The sequence below is a fragment of the Ursus arctos genome, unplaced genomic scaffold (genome assembly GCF_023065955.2).
Source record: "Ursus arctos isolate Adak ecotype North America unplaced genomic scaffold, UrsArc2.0 scaffold_8, whole genome shotgun sequence".
In the NCBI taxonomy this organism is placed as follows: Eukaryota; Metazoa; Chordata; class Mammalia; order Carnivora; family Ursidae; genus Ursus; species Ursus arctos.
In genome coordinates this window covers 67,206,160-67,223,852 of record NW_026623100.1, presented here as the reverse complement: position 1 = coordinate 67,223,852, position 17,693 = coordinate 67,206,160, and the positions used below count along the sequence as shown (strand labels likewise).

The 17,693-nt window shown below is 41.7% G+C and overlaps 1 protein-coding gene across 8 annotated transcripts in view; it reads left to right on the top strand.

Annotated features, from left to right (window-relative positions):
* LOC113270466 (protein FAM228B-like) overlaps nucleotides 1–17,693 on the top strand; it is a 46,592-nt gene that overhangs the window by 8,300 nt on the left and 20,599 nt on the right. For 5 of the 8 annotated variants that reach the window (XR_008958311.1, XM_048222846.2, XM_057309348.1 and 2 more), the window contains exons 6-10: nucleotides 2,341–2,428; nucleotides 2,523–2,679; nucleotides 8,607–8,714; nucleotides 10,857–11,032; nucleotides 16,050–16,156. Coding sequence is in view for 7 of the 8 variants with exons in the window: in XM_048222846.2 (XP_048078803.1) it covers nucleotides 2,341–2,428; nucleotides 2,523–2,679; nucleotides 8,607–8,714; nucleotides 10,857–11,032; nucleotides 16,050–16,156 (636 nt within the window). In the remaining variant the exon portion in view is untranslated. Of the gene's footprint in view, nucleotides 1–2,340; nucleotides 2,429–2,522; nucleotides 2,680–8,606; nucleotides 8,715–10,856; nucleotides 11,033–14,236; nucleotides 14,511–16,049; nucleotides 16,157–17,693 lie in introns of those variants that run through there. The other 3 variants (XM_026519839.4, XM_026519848.4, XM_026519830.4) reach the window with 3 other exon arrangements.

The following is a 17,693-nucleotide window of genomic DNA, read 5'->3' as shown; positions in this document are numbered from 1 at the left end:
TTCCTCTTCACTGCTACCACATGATGTAATTTGAAGATGAGGCAAGTGAGACATAAATTGGTTAAGTTACTTTTCCAGAGTCACACAGGCATAAATAGCAGAGCATAGATGTGTTTCTAACTATATATGGTATCTTGCTATACCATCACTTTTTTAACCTATTCCCTACTGTGAACATCTAGATTTTTTTTGACTTGTTGCTGTTATAAATGACATTATGATGAACTTCCCTGTAACTATTTATTTCGTAAGATTTTCCTTGGATAAGTTGCTATAAGTAGAATTGCTGAATGATTTATATTGCCAAATTGTCCTCCAGGATGGTTATATAAATTTGTACCCACACAAGAGAGTCCATTTTCCCACACTTTTGCTAATAGTGAATATTATTAAAATTAAAATCCTTGAGTCATAGACCTAGCTTGAGTCATAGACATTTTAAGCTAATGGCATTTGCAGACAAAGCAGATTTTTTGTTTTTCGTTTTGCCAAATTGGGTTGTATGCATGTGTTATTGTCCCTATTTTATTTTATTTTATTTTATTTTATTTTATTTATTTATTTGACGGAGAGAGACAGCCAGCGAGAGAGGGAACACAAGCTGGGGGGGGGGGTGGGAGAGGAAGAAGCAGGCTCCCAGCGGAGGAGCCTGATCCCAGCGTTTTGGGATCACGCCCTGAGCTGAACGCAGGCACTAACGACTGAGCCACCCAGGCGCCCCATATTGTCTCTATTTTAATAGGTGAAAGTTAAACTGAGATGTTGACAGCTAGAGCCTTATATAAACTAGCTAGTAACATAACTAGTAAGGGGCAGAACTGGGATTTGAAACCAGATTTTTTTTTTTTTTTTTTTAGATTTACTTCATTTATTTGAGAGAGAGCGAGAGCGCAAGCATGCTTACCCCAAGGGGAGGAGGGGCAGAGGGAGAGGGAGAGAGAAAATCTCAAGCAGACTCCCCACTGAATGTGGAGCCCAACTCAGGGATGGATCTCATGACCCTGAGATCATGACCTGAGCTGAAATAACGAGTCAGAGGCTTAACCAACTGAGTCACCCAGGTGGCCCTGAAACCAGATCTTTTTGTGTCAAAATTGCAGTTCTTTTACCATGCTGTCCTTCTAAATGAAGCTGATAGGTGGCTGCCTCTTCAGCTGAGCACTTTGAAGTTATAGCAGCAGTTCTCAAAGTGAGGAATATAGACCTCTGAGAAACCTGGAACCCTTTTAGGGGTCCGTTAGGCCAAGTATTTTCATAATAGTGCCACATATCGGTTGCCTTTTTCATATTGTTGACATTTGCTCTGATGGTGCAAAAGCAATGGTGGGTAAAGCTGCTGGTACCTTAGAACTGCTTAAGTCAGTGTCACCAAATCATATTGGTTGTCATTATATTCTTTATTGCCATGCATTCACAGTAGAGTTCAATTTCACTGAAGTTTGTCCTTGATCAAACATTAAACATTGTTAATTTTATTAAATCTTGCTCCTGAGTACACATCTTTTGAATATTCTGTGTGATGAAATGGGAGGTATGCAAAGAGCATTTCTGCTGCTACTGAAATGCAGCATGAGTGCATGAATTGTGAGCTATCCTGGTTAAATTTTTTTTAATGGTACACCATTTTTACTTGAAAGAATATCTTACAAACTGTGGTTATTAAGTGTTGGATATTTGGCAGACATTTTCTGGAAATGAATGAAGTACATCTGTCACTTCATGAAAAACAACTGACAATATTTGTTGCTAACAGTAAAATGTGAGCTTTCAAGCAAAAAATTTGAATTTTGGGAAAATACTCACTGTCATGAGTATGACAGCTTCCCAGTGCTCTTAGACTTTTCTGATGAGAGGTAATGATTTTAATGAATGTGATTATAGCATAATTAAATATATTAACATTTGGAAGATCTCATGTAACTCAGCAATACAATTTTTTCCAAATCAACCCATGACATAGATAAAAGATCCATTCAAAGTTCAGGATAGCCAATGGATTTTAATGTACTTGAATTTGAATAATTTATTGATATAGTTTCAGATTGCACATCATAACCTTTAAGAAACTACCACTTACTGAGTTTGTGTAGAGTGTCTAAGAAGAATATCCACAGTGATCTGAAAAAGCTATTAAAACAAGAGCTAGCCATGACCAGAGGGCCTTGCTAAGAGATGTATTGGAGTACCCTCATTTCTTTGTAAAGTGTTAAAAATATATAATGGTTACACTAAAGTAGTTTGTAGATACTACATTCTTGATTCTTCTGGCCTACATAGATGCTTAGGATAGACTGAAAAAGACCTGCGAACCTGTCCTCAAAAGACATGCTTTTCTTGTAGGTTACCATTCCACCATTTCGTGACCCTTTGAAAAAGGCACAATATGATAAAGATGATGAAAAAAGAACTCTTCTTCAGTGTGAGACTGGTACTTAGTGCCTAATTGTTATATGATTTCATAACCCAAGAGCAATGGGAGTTGCATTTAAGGGTGCTAATTTAGGTTACTAATCTTCCTGCAGGCAAAATATATACAATAAAAGAATTTAAAGAGATCGAAGAGGCCAAACTGCATTCCAGATTCCCAAGAATTTCTAATTCAAGGCACTTTATGACTCCAAATGAGTGGCTTAAGCTGCCTACAACCTACATAGAAAGTGAATTTTGTAAAAGGAGCAGGTAATGGTTAATATAATAGAAATTATGGAACATTTTGGAATTTGGAAACTTCATGAGACAGTGGTATACATGTCATCATTCTGATTTTTAAAAAATTTTTATTTTTCAATGAGAAATCTGTAATTCTTTGTTCCTGTTTTTGATGTTTCTTTTTTCTTGGGCACTTTCAAGATTTTTCTCTTTGCTTTTCAATAGCTAGATTATGTCTGTGTCTAGGTGCCCCCCCCCCCCCCCCACGTTCTGTTTATCCTGCTTAGGGTTCTCTGAGATTCTTGTATCTGTGGTTTGATATCTTTCATTATTTTTTTGGAAAATATAAGGCCATTGTCATTTCAAATATTTCTTATGCCCCATTCTTGTTTTTCTTTTCTTTCTGAGATTCCAATTATTATTTTTAAAGATTTTATTTATTTATTTGACAGCACAAGTAGGGGGAGCAGCAGGCAGAGGGAGAGGGAGAAGCAGGTTCCCTGCTGAGCAGGAAGCCCAATGTGGGGCTCAATCCCAGGATCCTGGGATCATGACCTGAGCTGAAGGCAGATGCTTAAGCAACTGAGCCACCCAGGCACCGATATTATTATTTTTTAAAGATTTTTATTTATTTGAGAGAGAGCAAACGATTGAGAGAGAGAGTGCACTTGCACAGAGGTGGGGCAGAGGAAGAGGGAGAAGCAGGCTTCCCGCTGAGGAAGGAGCCCGATGTGGGACTTGATCTCAGGATCCGGGAATCATGACCTTAGCCGAAGGCGGATGCTTGACTGAATCACCCAGGTGCTACATGAGACTCCAATTATATGTATGTTAGACCATTTGATATTGTCTCATTGCTCTGTGGCTCTTAGTTTGTTCTTTTGTGTTGAAAAAAATTTTTTTATTCATATTTCAGTTGGACAGTTTCTACTAACCTATCTTTAGGTTCACTGAGCCTTTCCTCAGCTGTGTCCCCTCTCTCTCTGTCTCTCTCTCTTTTTATTTATTTATTTTGAGAGAGAGAGAGAGAGAGGCAGAGATAGCAACAGAGAGTATGAGCAGGGAGGAGAGGGAGAAGCAGTTTTCCACTGAGCAGGGAGCCCAAGGTGGGGCTCAATCCCAGGACCCTGGGATCATGACCTGAGCTGAAGGCAGATGCTTAACCAACTGAGTCACCCAGGCACCACTGTGTCCCATCTCTTGATCAGCCCATCAGAGGAATTCTTTGTCTCTGGTGTGATTTTTATTTCTAGCATTTCCATTTGATTTTTTTTTTCCACATAGTTTTCATTTCTCCTGAAATTCTCCCATTTATACATGTTAATTTTTCCACTAGATTCTTTAACATATTTGTCATAGTTCTTTTAAATTCTTTGATAGTTCCCATGCTAGGGTCATTTCCGAATGTGGTTCTATTGATTGCTTTAACTCTTGACAATGGGTTATGTTTTGTCTTGCCCACTCCCCCATGTCTTATAATTTTTTATTAAATGCTAGATATTTGAGGTTATTTTGTCTTGCCCCCTGCCCTTTTTTTTGCATGTCTTGTCATTTTTGATTGAATATCAGGCAGTAGAGGTAGAACAGCGTAGACTGAGCATGTGTAGAAATAGATATGCCTTTTCTTCTGTCAAGCATTAGTGTGGAGAATTGGGTTTATCTAGTCAGAACTTGAGCTGGGTTTAGGTATTATTATTGCTATTGTTACTTTTAGTGCACTGCAGGCTTCAAATGCCTTTAGTGTTGGGCTGCTGTTACCTTGTGCTCAGGGTGGGGGCTGGTATGCCAGAAGGGTTTTCTCAAGCATTCCTTTTCCCCTTCCAGTTTTTGGCTATTTCTGTAAGCCTGCATCACAGAGGTGTGTGTGGGGGTGTGTGTTCTTGCTTCATTCCCAGAAGTATACTGCTATTGCTTGTTATTGCTAGGCTCATAGTGGGAGCAGAGGAATTTTTTCTGTTTTCCTTATCCCTCCACGGTTTTAGGCATGCTCTATGTGCGTGGGCCTCAGGAATAGCACGTTCATAGAGTCCTTTCCCTTCTCCTTGTGGCAGCCAAGCTCTTGTGTGGATGTTCTTGGGTGAGTTTCCTGCCCCTCTTCCAATAGTAGCAGATCTCTGCTTGGTATAGGTATAGGAATAGGGACCTAAAGTGGTTTCTTGTCTCTCCCTATGGGACAGGGGATTTTTGCTTCTATCCTTATCCTAGTAGCACTGGATCCTTGCCTTGGTCCTGCGTGTACCCCTCTTACTTCTCCACAGGCAGGCAGGTTTTGCCTTTACTTCTCTTCCAGAAGCAGTATATCTTTGCTTGTTGTCCTGGGGGGTGGGGAAGAATTTACTTCCCTCTTCCCAGCAGCTTCGGGCTTTTGCTTTGTAGTATGGAAGGATCCAGGGAAATGGGTAGGGCATTGCACTTGTTTACCTGAAGCTCTTGATCTCTTCCTGTGCATCTTTGCCACTGATGGGGCCTTTCTGTGGTCTTCTGCTCTATGCCCAGTCTTTTTTGAGGATAACACTGTTTCCAAGACTCTGTTAAATTCCGCTTTAACACTTCCTCTATGAAATATTTCCAGTTGGGGCACCTGGCTGGCTCAACTGGTAGAGCATGTGGCTCTTGATTTCAGGGTTGTGAGTTTGAGCCCCATGTTGGGTGTAGAGATTGCTTAAATAAATAAACCTAAAAAAATAATCTTAAAGTAAAATATTTCCAGTCCACCTCCTTATACTGGTCAGTATGGTCTAGTCCCTCTTTGGTCCCATCATTTGATACACATGTACTTTTCCACTTATCATACAGTTTGCAACTGTCTACTTGTGTGTGAAATGAATGAGTGGATGACTACTCATTGGTTAAATCTGTGGAACTAGTTTGGAATGATTTTGTAAAAGCCTTCAATACCAGCTTAAAAATTGGGATTTTATCATGTAGGGAATGGGGAGTCATTGAGGATAGTTGAGGAGAGCATGAAATGCTGGAAACTTTAATCTGGCATATGCTGTATATGATAGATTAGAGATAAGATAGGACTGGAAGCTGGAGATCATTGAAGTTTTTATAAGGATCCATGTTGTGTTGATAAAGGCCTCAGGATGGTGGCAAAAGGAATGAAATGAAGAGATTAATGTGATAAAACAGGAATTTTAGATTTTGGTGGCCAGATTTGGAGGGCCAGGGAAAAGGAAGAGTCAGAGAGGAATTCAGTTTTTTTTTTTTTTTTTTAAGATTTTATTTATTTATCTTACAGAGAGCACAAGTAGGGGAAGCAGCTGACAGAGGGAGAGGGAGAAGCAGGCTCCCTGCTGAGCAAGGAGCCTCACGTGGGGCTTAATCCAAGGACCCTGAGATGGTGACCTGAGCTGAAGGCAGCCACTTAACGACTGAGCCACCCAGGCGCCCTGAGGGGAACTCAGTTTTGAGAAATATTATCTTACATATTAGTTTCCTAAGGCAGTTGTAATAAAGTACCACAAACTGGGTATTTTCTCCCAGTTCTAGGGGCTGGAAGAATAAAATCAAGAGGTCAGCAGTGCCATTCCTTCTATGAAGGCTCTTCCTTGCCTCTTTCCTACCTGCTGTTGGCTGCTGGAAATCTTTTTAGTTGGTGTGCGTCTTATCACTCTAATGTCTGCCTCCATTGTCATATAGTCTTCTTCCCCTTGTTTCTGTATCCAGTTTCCCTCCTTTTTTTTTTAATTAAAGATTTTATTTATTTATTTATTTATTTATTTATTTATTTATTTGAGTGCAAGTGGGCTGAGGGGAGGAGCAGAGGGGGAGGGACAAGCCAACTCTGCACTGAGTTTGGAGCTCCACACAGGGCCTGATCCCACAACCCTGAGATCATGACCTGAGCTGAAATCAAGAGTCAGGTTCCCAACCGACTGAGCCACCCAGGCACCCCTCCAATTTCTGTCTTGTAACATCTGTTACTGGATTAGAGCCCACCCTAATCCATTATGACCTCATTTTAACTTGACTACATTTGCAAAGACCTTATTTCCAAATAAGGTCACAGTGACAGGTATCAGAGTTTAGGACTTGAACATATTTTTTCTGGGGGACACAATTCAACCCATATTTCAAATTAATTCAATCAGAGACTTATGTATTAAGTTAAAATTGCCTTTAAAGTACTCACAATACAATAGAGAAGATAGCTATTTGAATAGATAATTCCATTACTAATGGCAGATGTGATAATTCCGATCTGTACAAGTTATTACAGAAGCACAGAGGAGGGACACTTAACCCAGCCTAACAAAATATAAAGGTGGGATCCTGGATAGAAATAAAAAAATGAAAGGGCTCCTGGGAGGCTGAGTCGATTAAGTGTCCGACTCCTGATTTTGGCTCAGGTGATGATCTCAGGGTCATGAGATCAAGTCCTGTGTCAGGCTCTATGCTGGTCGTGGAGCCTGCTTAAGATTCTCTCTCTCCCTCTCCCCCTGCCCCTCCCTCTTCTCCAAAAAATTTTTAAAAATGAGGAGAAGCATCATTTTCTTGGGATTGAAATTATTCAGTGTTCAGTTTATATAATTTTATTAATTTAAATGATCTCTAGTTTGAGTGAATCCAGGAGAAAACTTCCTCTCTGAAGTTAGCAGACATATATGTAGGAACATAGAGATTGGAGACAGCTTCCTAAAGGAGGGAATTTGTGTGGTTGCCATCTGGCTTCCATTTTATACCATAGTTCTGGAGACTTTGTTCTTCTGAAGTTCAGCCTTTAATGTTCAATTCTGGTGTATCTGAAATATCCTTATTCTTGTTCTTTAAAGATAATTTGCTGGGGTTCCTGGGTGGCTCAGTCGTTAAGCGTCTGCCTTTGGCTCAGGTCATGATCCCAGGGTCCTGGGATTGAGCCCCGCATTGGGGCCCTGCTTCTTCCTCTCCCACTCCCCCTGCTTATGTTCCCTCTCTCACTGGCTGTCTCTCTCTCTGTCAAATAAATAAATAAAATCTTTAAAAAAATAATTTGCTGAATACAAAATTCTATGTTGATATTTATTTTCTCTTAATGCTTTAAAGATATACTTCTTGTTTCTGGTTTCTACTGTTTATGAGACGTCTGCTCTCATTCTGATTTTCATCCTTTCTCTATGGCTGCTTATAACATCTTTTCATTGTCTTTAGGGTTCTTTTTAAAAATTTATTTTTTTAAAGATTTTATTTATTTGAGCGAGAGAGTGAGTGAGCGAGAGAGCACGAGCAGGGGAAGGGACAGAGGTAGAGGGAGAAGCAGGCTCTCTGCTGAGCAGGGAGCCCGATGTGGGTTTGGTCCCAGGACCCTAGGATCATGACCTGAGCCTAAGGTAGACGCTTAACCAACTGAGCCACCCAGGTGCCCCTGTCTTTAGTTTGCTGCACTCTTGCTAGAGGTGTCTAGGTACAGATTTCTTTTTATTTAACTAATATATATTGTGCTTCCTGGATCTCTTATGTTTGTTTTTCATCAGTAATGAAAATTCACAGCAATGATCTCTTGACTGCTTTTTCTTCATTTTTTCCATTCTGCTTCTGGGCTCAAATTAGACATATATTAGACCTTCTTATATCTTTTTATTTTTAATTTTTAGAGGCGGGAGGAGCAAACGGAGAGGGAGAGAAAATCTTTTTTTTTTAAGATTTATTTATTTTAGAGAGTGCAGGAGCAGGGGAAGGGGCAGGAGAAAGAGAGGGGAAGCAGACTCCTCACTGAGCGGGGAGCCAGATGCAGGGCTGGATCTCAGGACCCTGAGATCATGACTTATGCTGAAACCAAGAGTCAGATGCTTAACCGACTGAACCACCCAGGTGTCCCAGTTTCAGTAACTCTTAAACACTCAAGAATGTACACTAGCTTGAAACAATGGTCTTTTGGACAATATACATAGCAGTCAATGTATAACAATAATTTCTGTATAAATGTAAGATAGTTTTGTTTTCAAAACATCCTCACACATGTTATTTTGTTAAAGGTTAAAAGTGAAAACGAATTTTAATGATTGTAGTTTCGATTTGAAACCTTTGACCAGAACTCCTCATCCTGTGGAATCTCAGCAGGAAGAAAAATCAGTTATTTACAAGTAAGTTTGTTATTCCATAGCTTTGCTTTTTTTCATTAAAGATACTTGACTGTGTTTCCAGCCCCTGCCATCCTTTTAAGTTGCTGGAACAGTGCTGAGGCATACACCACACTCTGATGGCATGACATCAGGCATCTCTCTCCTCTGTGTCTGGGTGAGGTGGCAACTTGCCTCAACTTTGTCTGATTTTTAAAGAACAAATTGCTAACACATTCAGAAATAACAAGCACAGACAGAAAATAAACTGTTAACAACTGAAAGGTTAGGAGATTTTTAATTGGAATTGGAGCAGTAAAAATGGAATTTTGGACTAGTTTTGGTGGATAGTAGGTATACCCAGAGTGAAGAGATGTTACGAGGAGAGTGGTAGTATGTACTATTGTGTGTGTGACAGAGGGAATCATCTCAGTTGCCTAGTTATGGAATTAAAGAGATTTCTCTAATAGTTTCATAACATGTTTATCTGATTAAAACTAACGAGTTCCCTCAGATGTTGCTGCAGGGAATGTAAAATGGTGCACAGCAACTTTGGAAAATAGTTTGGCAGTTTCTCAAAATGTAAAACATTAAGTGACCATGTGACCCAGCAATTCAACTCCTACCCAGGAGAAATGGAAACATATGTCCACATAAAGACTTAGACAGGAGTAATCATGGCGGTATTATTCACAATAGCCAAAAAGTGGAAACAACCTAGATATTCATCAGCTGGTGAATGGATAAAAAAAAACCCCAATGTGCCATATCTATACATGGAGTATTATTTGGGGATTAAAATGAAGAGAAGTACTGTTATGAAATGGATGAACTTCAAAACTATTCTACTCTGTGAAAGAGGACAGAAAAGACCGCATATCGTATGACTCCATTTATAGGAAATGTCCAGAGAGGCAGATCTGTAGAGACAGGAAGTAGATTGTTGGGCTAGGCCTAGGTTGGGAATGGACAGTGATTGTAAATGAGCATGAGGTTTTTAGACTGACAGTAATGTTCTAAAATTAGATCATGGTGATGGTTGGACAACTCTATACTAAAAATCATTGATTCCTACACTTAAAATGGGTGTGAATTTTATGATCTGTAAATTACACCTCAGTAAAGCTGTTGATAATAGTAAAAAATAGTAAAAAAAAGAACCTAGCAAAGCAGAAGAAAAATGAGCTTGTATGGTGTACAATTCTCTGTTCCTAAAAAGCCTCAAAGTAAGATGCAGTACCTTTTCCTTTTTCTGAATAGGCTCAGAATTTGATGAATAAATGCAGTGTGGCAGAAGCAGAGGGCTTTTAGAGATGCTTGATGCTGCCATGGGCAGCAGAAAGAATAATGACTAATTGTAGAAACAGATAACTATTAGAGATGGTGCTGGCCATTGTGGACTTCTCAGTGTCCTAGAGGTGTGGTTTAACAATTGGCTGCTTTTTGAATGGGAGTAGAAATTGAGGGATAATAGAAGTATTGGAACTAAGCCCTACTCACTTGGTAGCAAAGGCCTTAAAAGATGGAATGAATCAGAATCACTCTTGCATCCTAGGTTTCAAAAGAGTAAGTTTCTCTACAGTCCCTAACTGCCACAGTCTCATGGACCTTTTGGGTCAGGTTTTAGGATAATAAACATTTAAATCCTATTTAATTTCTATATAGGATATAATAAAAGGAGGGGTTTTGTCCTCAAATACCTCTTCTAGCAGAGTGGGACCCAGATATGAAGGAGAATATTTCATATTAGAGTACCAGAGGGCCTATATTTTAGACTAGAGGCTTAAGTATATGAGCTCCCCCCTGGAAAAGAGGTGGAAGATTAGATTCCTGTCTATGAGTTGGGGAAACATCCCAGTTATGGCATCAGGGGTGGAGAAAGCATATTTGTCTTTGGCGGTTAGACCTTCCTTGGGAAGACACAATGGATGACTCTGTGAGGCAGTCATTTACTCTGAAAGAGCCTCACTCAGCTGTTTGATTAAGCAGCAAAGCAATTGCAAGTGAAACTACTATTAAAGCTAGGTAATGCTATTTATTTGGGTTTCTTTTTTATAAAAATGTGTAGATTCGTATAAAACTCACCAACTTCAAAGTAAAAAAAAAAATGTAAATGCTACAGTTGAGTCGGTATTTAAGAGACTCCTTTCTCTTTCCTTCCTACAGAAACAAAGGATCATCCTTTCTGGAAAAAGAACCTCTATGTGTTCATGAGAGAAAGAATTCAAGTCTCAAAGAGGCCAGCTCTGAAGGTCACTTCCTTGACCCTCAGCAGGAGATAGAAAGGGATGGGGACCAGGATGCGGTGAGAGCTGAGAGAGTCCTATTTTGCCATATACAAGGTAGCAATTGCTGATACCAAAATCTGAGCAGCTGGAAGCTTCTCTGTATGACAGGCTTTCAGGAAGAGAGGAGGCAGTGGGCTGCACCCCTTTACCCCAAACAAGGCGAGGGAGGAGGTAGAAGAAACTGAGAAGAAGCTTCCTTTATTCAGAGGGAATGGAGAGAGTTCCCCTGGGAGTTACACAATGGACATGCCCTCTGGTGGGTGGGCTATCAGATTTTCCTACCTCTGTCTTAGAATGTTAATTAACCCTTCTTCTGTCTCTCTGCCATCTCTATCATCTCTACCATTTTCTACTTAGACACCCAAGCCAGGCCCCAAATTTTGTTCCCCTTAATTCAACCAAGACAGGCAGAAAATTTTCAAAAGGACCATGTAGTAAACTCAATGTAGTAAAATTTAAGAAGTAAAGTAAAAGCCCCCAAATTTGAAAATGTAAAATGTATAGAAATATAGGTGTTCACAGAGCACAGATTTTTCATCCTAGGATAACTACAGTTAAACTTGGTGGCCAGGTCTACGTGCCATTTTCCCCCTTCAGTTCTCTTCTCTACACCCTTGCATGTCCCAAGGCCCTGGGGTAGAGCCTCTTTTAGAAATGGATTTGGAGGGGGACCTGGGTGGCGCAGTCGTTAAGCGTCTGCCTTCGGCTCAGGGCGTGATCCCGGCATTATGGGATCGAGCCCCACATCAGGCTCCTCCGCTATGAGCCTGCTTCTTCCTCTCCCACTCCCCCCTGCTTGTGTTCCCTCTCTAGCTGGCTGTCTCTATCTCTGTCAAAGAAATAAATAAAATCTTAAAAAAAAAAAAAAAAAGAAGTGGATTTGGAGGAGAAGTCACAGCACACCCTCCCCATCTTCTGGTTAGAAATAAATATGGGAATGGTGCATTAGTCCAAATATACAGTCTTTCCATCTTATTTTCTGTCTCCATTTCCCTACTCCTACCCCCAAGGATAAGCTTTTTTTTTTACCCACTCATGGAAGTTTTATTAAAACTTTATTTTGTAGTTTAACTCCTTTTAGTGTAATTTTTAGTATCCTCCCATGTGCTTGCTTGCTTTCTTCCTCAAAAAACTGTTTTAAGGGGGCACCTGGGTGGCTTATCAGTTAAGCGTCTGCCTTCTGCTCAGGTCATGATCTCAGGGTCCTGGAATCGAGTCCTGCATAGGGCTCCCTGCTCAGCGGGGAGCCTGCTTCTGCCTCTTCCTCTGCCCTCCCCACCACTCATGCATGCTCTCTCAGTTGCTCTCTCTCTCAAATAAAATCTTTTAAAATTTTTGTTTTAAAGATTTTATTTATTTATTTGAGAGAGTTCAAGAGAGGACATGAGCAGGGGGAAGGGGAGAGGGGGAAGCAGACTCCCTTTGCTGAGCAGGGACCCCACATGCAGGGCTTGATCCCAGGACCCTGGAATCATGACCTGAGCTGAAGGCAGACACTTAACTGATGGAGCCACCCAGGCGCCCCTCTTCCTCAGAATTTTAACAAGCACCTACCCTGAGCCAGGCAGTATTTGAGGGGCATAGTGGCAAACTAAAGAGGTAAATCTCTGATCTTGAGGAGCTTACATTTTGATGGGGGGGGGGGGGAGACAGACAATAAACAATTATGTCATATGTGAGCTACTAATAAGTGCAATGAGGAAAATAAAACAGGTAAAGTGGTTATACTCAGACCTTACAAATATATGTTATAATGGTTGTATCTTGAATTTAACCAGCCACCAAAAGGATTATCCTTTACTTTTGTATTTGTGTCCCGCTTACTGCCAAAACCTGCTTTGCTTCCAGATTTCCCCTCTTTCAGGGGAACAGGATTATAATCCAACCAGGACCCCTTAGGACAAAAATCTAGGAGTCATTTTTGATTTCTTGCTTTTCCTCACTTCCCATGTTTAGCAGGTGCCAGCTCTGTCAGCTTATTAACTTTTTGGTTCCTCACTGCTCTCACCAATTCAGGCCATTGTGATCCTAACTGGTCTTTCTGCTTCTGTGGTTGCCCCTATATAATCCATTCTCCATGCAGAAGCTATATTCTTTTTTTAAAAGATTTTATTTATTTATTTGACAGAGAGACAGCCAGTGAGAGAGGGAACACAGGCAGGGGAAGTGGGAGAGGAAGAAGCAGGCTCCCAGCGGAGCAGGGAGCCCGATGCGGAGCTCGATCCCAGGACCCTGGGATCACGCCCTGAGCCAAAGGCAGACACTTAATGACTGAGCCACCCAGGCGCCCCAGAAGCTATATTCTTTAAACAATGTTAGATCCGATTTCTCCTCTCCTCAAAACCTTTGAATGGCTTCCCTTCGCACTTTGAAATTTATTCTAATTCCTTACCATGGTGTCTAAGTCCCTGGACCGTTAGGCATCTGCCTCTCCTCCAACCTCATCTCCTGCCTTCTCTCCACATTTGCTGTGCTCCAGCCTCAACAGCCTTTTGTTTTGTTTTGTTTTGTTTTCTGAACATACCAGCTTTAATCCCATCTCAGGCTTTTGCTTCTGTCATTCCTTCTACCAGGAACACTCTTTCTCTGGATTTCTCCATGTCTTACTCCCTCAGTTCAGCCAGACCTCTGCACAAATATCTTCTTAGAGAAGCCTTCTCTGACTTCTCTAGTTAAAATAGTCCCCTTCATCCATTCTCCTACCCTCCCTACCCCCTTTACCTGTAAAGAGGTGGGATGCAGGACCCAAATGGAGGCAGAGTACCTGGATGTAGCTTGGTGAATTTTGTGAAGGAACATTTTTTATTTCTGTTCATTTCCTTACTCAAGTGAGAAGGTCATCTGTCAGCTGATAGTGAAGGTGGAGGACCAAGATTCAGAGGTTTGAAAAAAGGGAAGAAAAGAAGGTAGTATTTTCTAAATCACAATAATCCTAGTGTAAATTAGTACTCCAGACGTCCTGACAGTCTGAAAGCAGGACCACAGGGGGTCCCTCAACTCATATCACATATCAGTGATCTACCCCCCCTATAATAGGGTTGGCTTATCCCCAGATCTCTGCATGTCTTGAATCCAGAGAGAGTGACGAGAGGCTGAGGTAGGTTTAGGTGGGCCTTTGCCTGAGAGAGGAGTCACTCAGCTCTGGCAGGACAAGGCTTTAGGGGGTTCAGCTCAGCTGGGCTGAGGAACTCTTTGTGCTCTTGTAGGCTCCCCATTCCTATATCACATGTAACTCTTCTTTTCTGTCACCTTCAAAAGGTTTTAGCAACCAAGGAGCACACACCCTGATCCTTGATTGGTGAGGAACACAAAAGAAGGCTGCTCCAGAGGAAGTTATGTGCCAGCAGGATTCATTCAGAGTGAGGACCAAGGAAGGCATGCTCAGGCACCTGCAATAAACACTTAATTTTTGAGTTCAGTGTCTTTATGATAATTAAGAAATCACAATATCATGTATTGACAGTTACTGCAAATGTATTTTCTGCAGAAGTTAAATATTGCCTGAAAGATCCAATAAAAATAATGATAGCTACCTTACTGAGTGCCTATCTCAATTCACTTGATCTTTCCTGAATCAAGTTAGGTGTGTCCCTTTTGGTGAGGTACCCTTAAAATCCACTGCTTTATATTCTCCCCTGGTTTTTCTTTTTCTTTTTTTCCTCTCTCCTCTCTTCTGTTTTTCCTTCCTTCCTTCCTTCCATTTATTTATTTATTTATTTAAGAGCACGAGCAGGGGCGAGAGGGAGAAGCAGCCTCCCACCAGGCAGGGAGCCACGTGGGGCTCCATCCAGGACCCTGGGATCATGACCTGAACTGAAGGCGGACCCTTAACTGACTGAGCCACCCAGGTGTCCCTCCCCAGGTTTTTCTAACAGTCTTTAGAAAATTTAAGAATTCGGGGTGCTTGGGCGGCTCAGTCAGTTAAGCGTCTGCCCTGGGCTCAGGTCATGATCCCAGGGTCCTCGGATGGAGCCCCGCCTCCCGCTCCCTGCTCAGCAGGGAGTCTGCTTCTCCCTCTCCCTCTCTGCTGCTCCCCCCGCTTATGTTCTGTCACTTTCTCTCTCTGACAAATAAATTAATAAAATCTTAAAAAAAAAAGATTTTATTTATTTATTTGATAGAGACAGCCAGCGAAAGAGGGAACACAAGCAGGGGGGTTGGGAGAGGAAGAAGCAGGCTCCCAGGGCTCCCGGTAGAGCAGGGAGCCTGATGTGGGGCTTGATCCCACATCGGATCACGCCCTGAGCCGAAGGCAGACACCTAACGACTGAGCCACCCAGGCGCCCCAATAAATAAAATCTTGAAAAAAAATTCTTCAAAATTTAAGAATTCATTTTGAGTGTGATTACCTACTTGCTGATGCTGATTCTGATTCTGTGTGTCACCTGGCTCATGTTGAGTCTGACCCCTAGTCAGGGGAAGACATAGTAAGCCCTAGAACACAGGAGAGCAGGATTTTGTTTTCCTTGGGCAAGGGGAACACTAAAAATCATCCCTCTCCTAATCGTAGCCCTAGATCATACATGTAAACCGTATATTCTCTGTAGTGTTAATTTACAAGACGTCAACTTATTTGAAACAAAACAGGTTGGTGTTGGATTGGGCAGTTGAAGGCCCCAGGTGCGCGGGCCCTCCTCCTCCCTGACCTCCCCCACCCTTGACATCAGTTGCTGGGACAGGGTAAGGGGCTTCCAGGGAAGCGGGGCTCGGCTTTCAGCCCAGTGCTTTAGTTTGGTTTTAAGAGGACGCTCCCTTTTTCCCTCCCGCAATCCTCGGTCACCAGTCTCCCGTTAGCCTGCGGGGTAGATGGGGGCCAGGCTGTCCACCGAGGCGGGAAGCCTGCGGGGGGTGGGGGCAGGGGTGCGGGGTGGCGGTCAGGGGGTGAAGGGGGTCCTCCTAGGTGACAGGGTTGTGGGGTCGCCCAGGCCGGCCGGGTGGACCCCGCGGCCACACGTGGAGGCATAATCACCCTTGGAAACAGGCTCCAGGGCGCCATGGATGTCTGTGGCAGAGCCAGGTTTCAACTGCTTTCTGCCTTACGAAGTCTCTCCGGTTTACTCTCTCCCCTCAGGAATCCTATTATCTATGGCTTCCAAGAAAGCACCCACCTATGGCGAACATTTCAGGCCAGAAAAATTGAAAGAATGGCCAGAGCCGGAGTCCGTTGCTTTCATGGAGGTAAGGGAACGTGGCGTTTCGGGACGTTATTTATTTGGGCGATGGGACATAAATCCCTTGAGAACTATTTTGTCTCGGTCACGGTTGTAGTTCCCAGAACTAGAACAGCGCCTGTCAGAGAAAAAATTGCGTGGATGGGAATGAATGATCCAGGATCAAAGGTGGCCCGAGAGTGTGGTCCGAGGGTCCCGCTGTCCCCGAGCTCGCCGGCCTGTGGACGGCGCTCCCCAGTGAATTCCGATCCTTAAGGGTCTCGTAAAGCAATGATTTCCTCATAAAGAAAGTTCCATTGCTTTGTATGATCCTGTAAATTGTCTCACTGTAAAGAAAAGCTCTTGGATATTTCCTTTCTTTTGCCATGGTAGCAGCTAAAGAAGAGTGATGAGACCTTCAGTATTGGTGTGTGTGCGCGCGCACAGAAAGCTGTGGGTTTCCAAAGTGCTGCCGGAAATCATTAACCTCTTCCTTATATTTTCTGGTGAAATGATGAAGAAGGAGCTATCAAGGCAAAAACTGTTTATTTCCTTTAAAAAGGTGGTTCAAAAGTCGGACACGTGATCAATAGTATTTATAACATTTGCTAATAATATTAATAGGATGGCTAAAAAAATGTGGTTTTCCAAGATGTTTGTCAAAGTAGATGTTTCTTCTCCAAATAGATTGATCTAAGTTTATAGCATCAGGGGAAAACATTTAATTATTTTACATGATTTTTCAATTGCTGTCTTAAAATAAGTCTAAGGAGGCTTTCAAGCAAGAGTCTGCTTATATTATCAAGAGCGTTTTATTTTGAAGACCCGAATAGCTATTTGAATATTATTTTAGATTTCATTTGAAGCTGTTAAATGTATGGATAAAACTACAACTCTCCTTTTCAAGATCTCTCTTATTCACAGATTTGTTATTTGAGTTTGGGGTTTAGTTTGTTTTGATGCATTCACTGTGACAGAACCAGAGATTGAATAATATAGTTTTAAGAACCTGGATCTTTTTACACTAGTTCTTTTAGGTAATAGTATTTCTCTTCTGGATACTGGATTTTTATTGCCTTTCCATTTGTTCCTACGTAGTCCTATAAGCATAAAAACTGGTAGTGATCCAAATGAAAAGCCCTAAGGTGAGGTCTTAAGTGCATCAGCTTTACCCAAACTCATAATGGAAACAGTAAGTCTCTAGATGTAAGAGAGTCTTGGTTCTGGGCCAGGAGCTGCCACTAACTGTCTCTTTTTTACTTAAAAAGAGGTTTTTTGACTTATAAAGAGACCTAGCAGAAGTCAGGAACTTCAAGGGCCCTTTAAAACATACCTAGTGAATGCCTGAAAAGAGGATTCATTGTATAGAGGATCCCTTTAATTAGTAAGCTTTCTTAGTACTTCAAAAATATGATTTAATGGTATGATGTGTAGGGGATTTGTTTCAGAATAATCTGGGTAGGGGGGCCGGGGAGAGTGAGCAGGGATTTTGATGAACTAAGACTAACTCTCTGAGTTGGTAATTATTGAATCTGGGTGATGGGCTCACAGAGAATCATGTTTGA